Source organism: Haemaphysalis longicornis, unplaced genomic scaffold (genome assembly GCF_048455015.1).
Source record: "Haemaphysalis longicornis isolate Haplotype H1 unplaced genomic scaffold, Haemaphysalis longicornis Haplotype H1 scaffold_5, whole genome shotgun sequence".
Lineage (NCBI taxonomy): Eukaryota > Metazoa > Arthropoda > Arachnida > Ixodida > Ixodidae > Haemaphysalis > Haemaphysalis longicornis.
This window is the reverse complement of record NW_027526385.1, coordinates 98,568,718-98,581,872: the sequence shown is the minus strand read 5'-3', so window position 1 is coordinate 98,581,872 and position 13,155 is coordinate 98,568,718. Positions and strand designations below refer to the sequence as shown.

Below are 13,155 nucleotides of genomic sequence, written 5' to 3'. Positions count from 1 at the left end.
ATCACCCCCTATGAAACAAAGCTCTTGTGGCATGCTACTAGTAACAGACCGGCTTAGATCCACCCCGTTTGACTACGCATGTTAGAGAGAAATAGAAAGATGAAACGTTTATTATTAGGAAAAAAGGAGGTGGCGCGATTGTCTTAGGGGTGGTGCCCTCCTTCCAGGGCCCCAGACTCTTCTGCTCCTCTCCGGGATCACCCCCAACTCTCTTAGGCGGGGTAGCCCATCTCTGTATACCTTTCCTACAATGAGTCATAGATACAGCAAAATATGCATGGCCCAGCCACTAGAAACCTGTCATTTTGTCACATCCTTCCTGAAACATTTACCCCTGTTAAGCCTTACACCTTATAGATTCCTCGTACCTGTCAGTGCGACAACATGGCACACCAACTTTGCCGCAATGATCACAATTCGGGATGACACGCAATGGGGCAGCAGCCCGTCCTGAAGAGAGCCCCGTCGTCCCCACCGATGCCCACCTTGTCCCGGTAGGCGCGCAGGAGGAGGCGGGCCATGGCGGCCACCTCCGGGTGGGGGTCCTGGCCGAGGGAGGTGAGGGCGCGCCACACCTGGCTGTACACCCCCGAGTAGCCGCCCAGGATGCTGCCCAGCGGGGCCCCCCCCAGGCTGCTGATGGAGGTGCTCGAGGACACCCGCCGCATCTTCTCCACGGGCGGCGGCTGCTGCTGCTGCTGGGACGGGGGCGGCTGCAGCACGGGCGGGGGCTCCGGCAGGCCCTCCACCACGGCACCCGACAGCACTGCACACCCAGGTGAGCACGTGGTGACGCAACTCTCGTCATCCTTTGCCTTTGGTAAAGCCCAGAAGAAGCGGAAATGTCATCATCATCTTCATCATCATCACTTACATCATTATCCACTGCTGGACGAAGGCCTCTCTCATTGACCTCCAACTCCTCCAATCCTGCACTGCTTGAGTCCAATCCTTGCCTCCAAATTTTCTTATTTCATTCCTCTATCGAGCCCACTAAATTCACAGGCCACTAAGTTCTGCCCTGCAGACTTTCCAGTGCGCTGTCAAAGCGAATGACAGCGAATGGGTGAGAGAGATGGTGCAAGTGGAGCAAAGCTTATGAACACTGTTTTTTTTTAGGAGAAGAAAATAGCTAGAAATTGATTGCAAGAACTTTAAAAATGGCACAGACATTTTAAACTTCAAGCTGAGGAAATAAACCAAAATGTCTATTCCTCCATTTACTGTCCCTTTAGAACTTGCAAATTTGCAAGTCAATCAATGTTCATTTTAAGCAAACTTCTACTGAGCTTACAGAGAGTATCTAAGGTAAGCTCCCACAGGCCCTCAACTTTCGCAATCGACAGCCCTGCGCAACAGTTGAGCCTTGCTTAAAATGTTGCAGCAAGTTTGACTTTTGAGATGCAGAAGTGCAGTACAAACTATCATATTTTCCAACGTGCAAGCCAACTGCCTTCAAACTATCATATTTTCTTGTGCGCAAGCCAACTGCAACACATGCCATTTGTTTTTCTGACAGATTGCGCAGCTAAGCCACACATTTCAATCAATTGCCCCAACACATAAAAAGTCCGTTCGTCAAAAAGTTGAACTACCTCTAATTTCAGAAAAAGAAAAAAAGGAAGAATAAGCCACGGCCTATACGGCAGGAAGTACAACTAAAGAGAAACCAAAGCATGAATATCTGTTTGTTTGAACAGAAAAATCACAGATTCCATAGCTATTTTTACTTCAGCCCCTCAACTAACAATGCTTTGTTTGTTTAAAAAATGGCCAATATAATGTTTAAAAAAAATGCTGTTCGTGACAAAAGGAGCACATTAGAACCCATGAGGTGCTGCCACCTGAGAGGATGAGTAGAAAGCACTCTGAAATCGCCTAACATGTTCACCAGTAAACCTGATGGCCGAAGTGGTTGTGTACTTATAATACTGGGCTCCGCTGCTAGCTGCCATGTGTACATGCAGTGGCAGTGTGAAATGATAACTCTCATGCTCCTCCATGCAAATTGTCTGACACTGACTGACTGAAATAAAAACTGCAACAACGCTTAATATCTGAAGCAGTGAGGTGTTGTGCTTACTAGCTCATGTTTTTCTTGGAAGAAGTGCTCATCAAAAGTTGCTACAGATTTTCACTCTGCCTTTACATGACCTCACCTTAAATCAGCCTTTGCCAATCGCTGTTCACCATTTATGATTCGTGACGTCATAAGTCGTAGTGGTGAAAAACTGCAAGGGACGGCGAAACCTGTTTGCACGCATTTGGCACTTTCTGCACCATTAAACAACCACTGCTGCCAGAAGTGGTGTACTATTTGTATTCTCAGTAGAATAATCAACCAAGATGGCCTTTTCTTTTTATACACCCACACACTACTATTTAGTCAAGGAAGTCTTCAAGTAACAGGGCTTGAAGGGCACGTGACAAACAGGCTTGCAACAAAAGGCAGCCACAGAAGCAACAACACGACATGCCTGCACACTGGAACCCTGTCTGACACCGACGTTACAACGCAACCACCACCACCACCACGAGACTCACGGTTGGAGGTGATGGGTAGCAGCTTGATTCGGTCTCGAGATGCGACTTTCTTCATTGTCCCCGGTGTGGCCTCTGAAAAAGGAAGACAAACACGCATTAAACATGCACGACTGTTCAATAGGCTTAGGAATAACTTAATAAAAGCAATGAAAACTGTCTGGCTGAAGGGCCCTGTCAGTATGGAAAATACCATATTTACTCACGTACGAACCCATTTTTTTTATAGAAAATTCCGCATGAATTTGGGGGGAGGGTTCATTATGCAGGAAAAAATTGCAAGAGATTTTTAAAAGTTTCATACAATAACGTAGCTAAGAGAAGCTGAAAAACCTCTCATTTTCACCCGTAGCGTACACACACTGGGTCAACACTGACGTGCCGCTCAGCCGCACGGTTTCCATGCACATGCTCAACCACCTTCAGTTTAAAACCGGCTGTGTAGCACATGTACTGGCCCATCGTACGGTGCGCACCAGGAGCACAAAAAAAAGGTCACAACACAGCTGAACATAAAACTACGGTGCGTAATGGCGATGTCGCGGGACAGCAAGAGCAGAGGAGTGGGTGGTACGTTTAGTGCTTTGTTCGTACGCCGCCAAAACCAGCCGGAGCAGCAAAGAGCAGGGAAAGAGCACAGAGTACATTTTGTGCTTTGTTCAACGACACAACGTTTCTATGGCACAAGAAGGTTTGTTCTGCGTTCAGCAGGTGGCGCTCCACAGGCGCACAATTTTTAAATAAATTGTGAGCCACAGCATTCGCGCTCACATCTCTGGCTACTGTTGGGATTTATTTTTGTTGGAATGCGTTTTTAGCATTTCTGCGCGTACTGTAGCGTGATATCAAGTTACTGCGATCGTCTACGGCATCAGCAACCATGCTGAGATAAAAACACAGTCCCGCTGCATTTTCTATTCAATGTCACAAAAAAGTAAATTCTCAAGAAGAAAAGTAGGGGGAGGGTTCATTACGCGAGTAAAAACGGTAGTCGTCAGTAATAAATTGCAACACCAAATTGGGTCATTTCAATATTGGGCAAGAAAACAACACAGTTCGTAGAAACGTGCACAGTGCTGGACTTGTTCAGCATGCAGTCATTCAGCATAAGTGTTTACACTAGCAACACTCCAGTAAACCTTGCATGGTGCACTAGTAGTTGAAGTGAAAGAAGTGCCAAGAATCAGCTCCCTCGCAGTCTAATTTCCCGTAGCCTTCCTCAAAAGAGCCACTAAGAATGGCCCCACATTTGTTATAGGGACCCCAGCACATATAAGGCACCAATACATTCTTTACAACTCTTCTTTACAATACAATACAACTCTTCTCGAAGGCACTCTGACGCCGTGAATGAAGACTGCCAATGAGCACACGTGAAAATGGAGAAACGAAGGAGCAACAAACACCGCACTGGGTTCCCACTGGAGCCAGGAGGAGTCGATGATGCGCCGTATCCCCGTTTCTAGGAGAACTGCCCTCCGACTCCCGAATATGGAACAACAGTGCACCCTCTTGAGCACTCACCTGCGCTGGCGGGGCTGAGCAGCAGCTGGTGGTGGGCGGCGGTGGCCTGGAGGGCCTCGCGAGAGACCTCCTCCTCCAGGTGCTGGTAGGCCGTGGCCACAAACTGCGTCTCAAACACAAACAGCAGCCACTGCAGGGCCACCACCAGCTCCTGGGCAGGGGGAGAGGAAGAGGGGGAGGAGAAGATAGAGAGACGTCAGGAGGAGGAGGAGGAGGAAGAAGATCCCCCAAGAGACATCTATCCACTGCCGCCTGCCAAGCTAGAATAATCAACTGAGAACTACACATTAACAGGTCCTCTGTCCCTGAAGAAATAGCGATGCTCTGCTTAAGGCGGATTTTTCAGCACTTGACGAGTCACTGGGCTCGGAGGTTTTTCAGAGGGAACCTCCATCCCCATGAGGCGTAGGGCCGGTAAGAAGCAACTGTGGTGTGTGTGTGTGTTGACGCGGCACGTAGGCTTCAGCAGCACACAATGCTACTCGCCATTGAGCCTTCCTGCAGAGCTAAGAGGTCTGTTGCAAAGACCAGTTCCAATACTAGACCGTACAAGTCTGTACATGCTGCAGCAGTGTTGCCAGAACTGTCCCACACAGGCTGCCACAGTGGCTGTTCGCGGTGTCTCAGTCATTGTGCCTCCGACTCTGCAAGAGTGCATTTGCTTGCGTGCATTTGCTGCTTTGACCGCGTGGGTGCTTGTTTTGACCGTTGCATTAGAGACTCTCTTTCTAAAGGTCTCTCTTTCAACAGGGGCCAGCACTTCTTCGAGAGTTACTGAGAAAATTTCTGTGTGTGTTCGAGTTGTCATGCTGTAAGGACGCCACTGTGCTGCTACCTGTACCACCGCTGCTCTCTACTCGCCATGCATTAAACAAGTTTGGCTTTGGCTTTGTCCCTTCATCATTGCAACCGATGCAACTTTCCTGCAGCCTGTTTGCTAACCATGCTACCGCAACGGGACGGGTCGTAGTCGTATGCCTTCATCCATGTTATGGGCCACTGACCAGACAGGAGTGGGGGGGGTGGAACACCACTCTAGGGACAAAACATTCTTTCACCACCTCAATCCTGTGGACTGCTTCCCACACGGCACAGCCACAGTGCTTAGCAGGATATAAAGGCCTCCTTTTCTCTTCACAGTATTCCTGATATTCATGCAAATGGCCCTGCACCCATTTCCTACAGGTGCCACTTCTGTACAAGGCCAATTTTGTATCAAGTCGGCTATTTCTCGGTCACCTTGCGGACCATGGGGCTGCCGTCGTTGGCCACACACGAGATGAGGGTCATGCCAATGTTGTGGTCAATGGTGTCCGCATGGTCCGTGCGCTTGGCCGGGCAGTTCAGGATGGTGCCCAGGGCAAACACCGCAGCAGCCCGCACCTGCAGGGAGAGAGCAGAGCACGCCACAGAGTGACAAGATGCGGGAGAAATCAGCAAAAGAAAATGCCCAAGAGCACTGCTCCCCCCCAACAACTGTTAGGCCAGTTTTCAAACCCTGCGACGGAAATTTCACAGTATCCAAAGTGGCCAGCCACAACAACTTCCATGCAGGTATGTCTCAAAAAGAGAAACAAATAAACAAACAAACAAGCACGCATGCCCCCTCACCCACCCATTCACAATCACTCACCCACCCCAAGAAAGAGAGAGAGAGAGAGACGCTGCCAGAGTACTAAATATGAAAACAAACAACTTTCCATTCATTCCAATTGGCCAAGATAGGTGCCATACAGTGCTCCATTCAGTTAGCTTCCCTCCCTAGTGGTAACTCACCTTTCTGAAGTACCGTACAGATAATCACATTCATGTTTCTAGCAATTTCTATGCCATTCTGTTCCTATCCAAGTAATTCGGACCATTAAGGCTAACGGCAGACTACTGCACAACTATGTAGCAGACGGATGAGTGGGAAAAAATATCAAGCCACCCTTGCAACTATCCACTTTTCAAAGACCGCAGTAGACCCATGTTCAGCTCGTCAAAAACAGAAATGTCAGTCTGTGTGAAGTTTTTCCCCTGTCAAAGGGGGGGGGCAGACTGCCCTGCACACTCCATGGCCCTGCTACTGCAGTATATTTCCTCGACAATCACTCAACAGCTCTTGTTGCTTCCCTTTTTGTAAGAATATTCTACGTCCAAGAAAAATACTCGAACTAGGAGCAACCTCATAAAGAAATAGCCTTGACATTAGCACTTTTACAGAGGTTACTCTGGATCTTCCCCTGGGTTTTGTCGAGCGAAAGTGCTTAGCACCTAATGTCTGCCCACAGAAAAAAACGCGCCCATGCACTCCGTACAGATGGTTACCAGAAAGCTGTAACGTGCACTCGGTGTTTTACATACAGCCCGTGGCCTACCCACTTCGAAGTAACCTGCAGCCAGTGTTTGCCATTGCCATGTCGACACTGCTCTGCCTGCCGATGTCACCCGAGCTGTGCTTTACGCAGTAGTTCGCTGCTCGCACACTCTGCTGTGGGAGACTCTTTTTCCTTCCCTCCAATGCACACTACCCAATTACCTGTGTCGGCGGTAAATTCGAGTACAGCTACGTAACTCACAAACCCAGCCAATCTCTTTTCCCTTACTTCCAACTCCTCTCAAACCTGCTTTTTTTTTTCGCACACGAAGATGAGGTTGCGCCAAAGGAGCTTTCTGCGTACACAGGACTGCCAGATTCTCCTCTCGCATGCCCATACGAAGGTTTGAAACAAACTCACCTCTGGCACAGGGTCGACTAGCAGCGTGTGCAGCTTCTCATGAGCACTGTCCCGGATGCCGCACCAGCGGGCAGCCGTGTAGCCGCTCCAAGTGCGGCCAAGACAGATGGCGAGCCACTGGCGAAGCCGGGCGTGGCTGTCCGTCAGCTGCTCTGTGCACAGCGCTATCACATTGCCCTTGAGCGCTGCCTCCTGCATTTGAAGGAAACCATGAGCGCTTACCAAAAAACTGGCACAGAAGACAAGGCTAAAATCCTCGGTGTAGAAATGAATTCCTCCTTGTATAGTACGTGCCACTGCCAACTACTGTGCATGTGCTGCTGCTTTCCAACTGCACACCCAAAACAGAACACTGAACACACTAATCCATGCAGGACACAGCGTCGTGCCAACATTACTGCTTGGCGACAGCTGTGCGCAAAACTTCAATCAAATATGGATGGGTGCAGGGCAGTTGCACTGTTTCCAAACACCCTTCCCTATAAGCTTTTTTCGCACTGTGAAGGACCGAAGCAATCAGGCTTCACTGTAGCTTTGACAAACCACTCGGCCAGCTCATCCCGGAACAACATCCCCGCTTGTATACGGGGATGTTGCTTGGCCGATGAGACCCCGTTGTTGAACACGTGTTGCTTGTCTTCATTGTCGCTATAGCTTGCCACTGCGTGCAAATGGTATCTGTGCTAATTTTTGGTCTTGGTTTTGTGTATGAAAATGCGTCTTTATATCGGGCTGAGAAGCCTTGTTAGTGTTTGTTTTGTTGTCTACCACCCTGTAACGGCCCCACTGGGGCTAACAGTATCATTAAATAAATAAAATAACGAACAAAATCAATGCAGCAAACAAATAAAAAAAGACAGAATGTTGCATTTTTATTTTAGCTGTTCAACGTGTGATAAAATTGGCGATTTTGTGGAAGGGCAGACGGTAAGCAAACAGAATGAAACGTACCAGGACAAACCAAGCAACAACGAAGCACATCCTCCATCTCTACCCATGCTATCAGGGTAACAGACTAGTGGCGAGGGACTTGGTGATACAGAGATACCCCACATATCAACTACAGAAGAGAAAGAGCAGGAAGAACTCTTTTCCCATCATCTCTACTCTTCCGTTACAGAGAGGGCATAGAAGGCGGCTAAGAGAAGGAATTGCGTTATGGACACAGGACATCTCTCATAGCACAATTCTAGTCCCTCGTTCTATGCAACCAGGGCAGAATATCACAAGATGCAAGCAAGCAACGTGCAAAAAGGAAAACGCTCACCTGGCCGCTTGGGTAGTTGGCTACAATGCAGGACATGACAAACACAGCCATGGTTCGATGCTCGGGCTGCAACAAGGACATGCAAGAAAGGAACCACTGTAACTGAGATGCACAAAGAGCACCCGAGGCAAGGATTTCTGACAAGGCCCATGCCCTGCAGGTCACAATAGAGGCACACAGGGCATAAGCTGTAAACCAGGTCCCCCTGCTTATATCATATTCACTACATCGTTTTTAATGTACACCAATGTTACCCCATAAATTAATATTTGCTTTTGATTGAATGACTGATATCAGTTGACTGATTGGTTGGTTGATTGACTGATATTGGTTTATCCGAACAATCAATTGATTGAACAATATATCAATTCAATGAAACTCACCGGCATCGACAGGTCAGAAAGGACGCTGAGAAAGTATCGATGTCCGTTGTCTCGGACAAGGTCAACTTGGCATGACTGAAAGGCAAGTACAAAGTATTCAAGAGTTGTGGAAACAGAACACAAGGGATCACAAAGCACAGATTGAAAACAACCTCGTTCTCACTTCTACAAAGTGATTATGGTGGTTCGGAGAGCGTAAAGCCAAGAAATCTCAGAGATGTAAACCCACCTGATCAACGGCGAGAATCTTGGCCCAAATGGAGACTAGGAGTGGCCGCAAATCTCGGGCGCAGCTCTGGAGCAGTTTGAGGATGTAGGGAAAGATGCCCACGGACAGTGCCTGTGTGTGCAAATGGGGGAGGGGACAGTGGTGAACCCTTAGGCCCTCCGCCCCAACGACGACGGCTAGAAACACGTTGGGGCGTCAATCCCCCAACTTGGCACCGAAGCAGAAAGGGAGATGAAACAGCAGCACTTGTAAAAGTTCCAAAAACCACGTGAAAGAGCCAATGTCAGCTGAATTTGTGCATGTATTCAGCTAAGGTAATAAATGGAGGCTGGAAAGGTTTGAAAAGTGAACAAGTGAATGCACCAGAGTGCACGATGAAAAAGCAGCATGTGTGAGCTTTACACTTCAGCTCGGAAGTATTGCAAGCGGTGCTATCAGAGCTGCGCACAATAGCTGCAAGCGTAACTAATACATTCAAATTTTTGGGGGGCTGAAGCTACAGCCTGGAAGTGAAGCGCACTGTAATGGAATGCTTTGTATTAATTTAGACGACCTGGGGATCTTTACTCGCGCCAAAACTTCGACACGTAGGCGTTTTTGCTTCTCTCCCCCCATCTGAAGAGGAGCCACCATGTCCGATGCAGGACTGATAAGCTTGCTAATACACTAATTAGCTTTCACGTGAATTCAAGAGAAGGAAAAAAGAAAGGGGGGAGGTGGAGAGAAGGTTCTTGTGCGTCAAACTCTCTAAAAACACACTACATGTGCAGCACTCTTCTAGGCCATGAACGGTCACCCCCGAATTCCCGGGAGATGAACTGACCAGGTTGACGGCCCAGGGCCCCAGGTCGAGGAATCGTCCGAGCAGGTCCAGGGCACGAACTCGATGGATCTGGCTCAGCAGCACCTGCAGCACAATGGGCAGCTGCTCGGGGGGCGGTGAGTCCTCCGACCCAAAAGTCAGCCACACCTGGTTGGGGAGAGGCGAGGGGTGTGGGAAGAAAGAAGCATTCACAGGCTGTGTGAGCAATGAGCAGTCCTTGCCACTTCTTCAAAATACTTTCCAGTACAACAGATTGACAGCGCATTCACATTCTCTTTCCTTTTTGTTCTCCGTTGCAGGAATTTCTTAAGAGATGTGGGCGAGCGGGTGGACCAATGACACTCCGTTTTTAATCTCACTCAGGCCCACAGGGCTTGCAACTCCCAATAAATGGCTGTCATGCTGCTTGCTTGTGACACCCACCATTGATGAGGGTCGTCAATTGCTTTGCTTTGACTGTGTCAGCAAAGGAATAATAATAGCAAAGAAGCATCTATCCCTCTATCTGAGCCCCAATGAATGGATTCCTGGCCAAGCCTACCAAGCTGACATAGCCAACAAGCTGGAAGCCTGTGAACTGTGCCGAAAAGTGATACTACATACAGTTACCAGCCAATCATAAAGCTTTTCTAGATGATGGCAACAAAGTGTCGGGTTGTTAATCAAAATGCACATATATAGATGTGTGTACGCATCAGCCACACATTCATGAGTGGGAAAGAAGGAACTGTTCTGTTGCAAGTCAACCAACCAAACCTCCAGTCAAAGTGCCATCACTTGTGCTGCTACTGCAAGCTCGCCAAGTTTGCTGACCTTCTACGGGGAGACATGCCAGATGCAATGCGATGGTGAAAAAGCCACACAGTCAAAGTGCCATCATTTGTGCTGCTACTGCTAGCTCGCCAAGTTTGCTGACCTTCTACGGGGAGGCATGCCAGATGCAACGCAATGGTGAAAGGGCCACACAAGTGCTTGGTAAGTGTTTAAGAAAGAAATTGCATCCTTCACTTAGCTCTTTGTGTGAATCACTGCAGGAAGCTCCAGCTCCTTACCAGAAGAAGGAATTATCTGGGAGTTAGGTGACAATCCTGTGTTGCGCAATGAACACTCACGTTTAAGCTTTCTGACCAGTGTTACGAATTGACAGCTCACAGCTCACTCCTCTTTACACAACGCAGCGAATCTTTGATTCCACTTCTCTCTAGCACAACGATTAGAGTCCAGAGGAAGACCACCCCTTTCGGTGGAGACGAACAAACACGCCAACAAAGAGAGGAGAGAAGGGCCCCCACCTGGAAGGCGGTGAGCTGCTGGGCGAAGAAGGGCGAGTGCTGGAAGGGGTGTCCCTGCTGGACGCGTGCCAGCTGGGCCAGGCACAGGTCCAGGGCCAGGTCCCAGGCCTGCCACATGGGGTGCTGGAAGGTGGGCGGCAGGGGCGGCTGCGACAGGGGCTGGCAGTCGTAGGCGCGCATCACCCGCTCGGCCAGCAGGAAGTTGCGGAACAGCGAGGCCACCAGCAGGTCCTGGCGGAAGAGCCGCTGGAACAGGGCGGGGGGCAGGGCGTTCCACGCGATGGTGTCTGTCACGGCCGTGAAGATCCAGTTGAGCTCGCCCAGCAGCGTGCGCCGGTCGTGCAGCTGGCCGGGCAGCCGCTCCAGCAGCTCCAGCGTCACGTTGGGCACCAGCCGGCTGGCCCGCTGCAGCACGAACCAGCGCAGCGCCATCTGCACGGGCGTCGTCAGGCACGACGTGAACAGGTCCGCCGGGAGCTCGGGGCTCATGGGCAGCGTCTGCAGAGAGGGGATGAAGAAAGAGGCGCAGAAGCTCGCATGTACTAGTTTCAAACTTGGTGGCGCTTAGTTTACGTATGCATGTGTCTTTTCCCCAAATAAACTTCTTTTGTGTACTAGTAACATGTGGGAGCCACATCACTGTTCAGTGGCAGTTTGACTTCTTTTGTCTGGCAAGATTCCCTCCTGCTGCATGTATTAGGAATCTACTAGGCCACTCACACTATCCAAAAAAATTGCTCGCACAAGAACCCCATGACATTGTAACGTCGGTCCTAGAACTGACAGAAACAAACAACAACCATTTTTGCTTCTTGACCTGTGCTCGCCTGCTGCATACGCTGTTTTCCCTTTGTAACACCCAGAACACTGAAGTATAGCTTGTATTCACTGGCGAGGCACGCATGCAGGCAACCATGTGACTGTTCTGTTACTGGTTACGTCGAGCTCTGCAGTAAGGCGGTATTTGTCCGTGCTAAGCACATGATTTGCATTGGACGTTCCAAACTCTACCCCACCGAACGCAAAGTAATGCCTCAAATACAATGTGAGTGCGATTAATGACATCTCTGTTGACACCACCATTGAGAATCGGGTTGAAACCGAGCAGATGACGCACGCCGGTGTTTTTTTCTTCGGCATGCGGGCACAGTAGCACAAGCCACGCCATGTCTGTGGCGCATCAGCCATGTCTGTGGTCGTTTCCAGTGTTGCCAAGTGAATAAATTGACAGCTAAAATTTTGAGTGAATACCACCTATAGGGCCCCACTGCTGACACTAGGGATACAGGTGACTAGGAGCATAAAGAAAGCAGTTCACTCCTTCCCGAGCGATGATGATGGTGATGCTGGTAGTGGTGTAAATGGAGGAGAGAAATAAGAAGGAAGGAAGAGAGGAGAGCACATGAACTGACCTGGTGCTGCCTGCAGGCGGCCAGCTGGATGCAGGAGCGGTAGCAGGGGGGTGCCTGCCCCTTGACACTGCCCAGGGAGATCTCGAACTCACGCTCGTGCTGGATGGCAAACTTGTTGAACGACTCCAGGATGAGCCCCGCCGAGGAGCAGTCATACACGTAGATGGACGGCGCGCCCATCCACTGTTGCAGGTCGTACATGGACAGCGGGATGTACTGCGTGTACGTCTGTGCGGCAAAGAGGGGAAAGAGGAGGAAACCGTGAAGATCCTCTAATGGACGAGGAAGATGCTGCAAACGAGAGGCCGCGAAATTCACAGGCTTGCAAAGGACGCAACACATCCACTGGAGTGAAACCCAACACCTGATTCATACCACACATCCCAACAACAAGCCGTTTAGAGGTAGGGGCCCTCGTGATACATCTTCCATTATAAATGGTGAATGCAAAGGCTGGCAGACATCATTTACCACTCTAGGCACTAGCACTAGCTCCCCGCTCCCAAAATGTTGTTCAAGACACGCAACCAAGGATGCTCCCTCAGGCTGGGCTTGTTTACAACATGCCCAGACAATAATTCAAGCACACGAAGTACTTTGCATCCAAACTTGTATTGGCAAAAAACCGCTTAGGTCAGTGTTTCTTCTTTTTGAGGGTGCCCAAAACACTACTTATCACGAGGGTTTCAACGAAGTTTGCAAATTAAAAGTGTAGCAGCTTACTGGCTTATCCCCTTTCCTTTTCCTAATTTCAAACTAGGGCAAAGCATCAGAATATGAATCAAAGGCATCTTCAGGCTCCTTCTTTTATACTAAAAATGACCTTGTTTGAAGCTGCCACAGCCAAGCCCAGCTACTTTTTTGACTTGACTATTTTTACCACTTTACCCGCCGCGGTGAATCAGTGGCTAAGGCGTTGCGCTGCTGAGCACGAGGTCGCCGGTTCGATTCCCGGCCGTGACGG

The 13,155-nt window shown here is 49.4% G+C and overlaps 1 protein-coding gene across 1 annotated transcript in view; it reads right to left on the bottom strand.

Annotated features, from left to right (window-relative positions):
* Raptor (regulatory associated protein of MTOR complex 1) overlaps window positions 1-13,155 on the bottom strand; it is a 57,773-nt gene that overhangs the window by 34,210 nt on the left and 10,408 nt on the right. The window contains exons 5-15 of the mRNA XM_077670974.1: window positions 12,192-12,419; window positions 10,780-11,277; window positions 9,488-9,634; window positions 8,665-8,775; window positions 8,436-8,510; window positions 8,053-8,118; window positions 6,786-6,977; window positions 5,305-5,448; window positions 4,066-4,216; window positions 2,545-2,616; window positions 486-766 (exon numbers count right to left, since the gene is read on the bottom strand). Coding sequence (XP_077527100.1) covers window positions 486-766; window positions 2,545-2,616; window positions 4,066-4,216; window positions 5,305-5,448; window positions 6,786-6,977; window positions 8,053-8,118; window positions 8,436-8,510; window positions 8,665-8,775; window positions 9,488-9,634; window positions 10,780-11,277; window positions 12,192-12,419 — 1,965 coding nt within the window. The remainder of the gene's footprint in view (window positions 1-485; window positions 767-2,544; window positions 2,617-4,065; window positions 4,217-5,304; window positions 5,449-6,785; window positions 6,978-8,052; window positions 8,119-8,435; window positions 8,511-8,664; window positions 8,776-9,487; window positions 9,635-10,779; window positions 11,278-12,191; window positions 12,420-13,155) is intronic.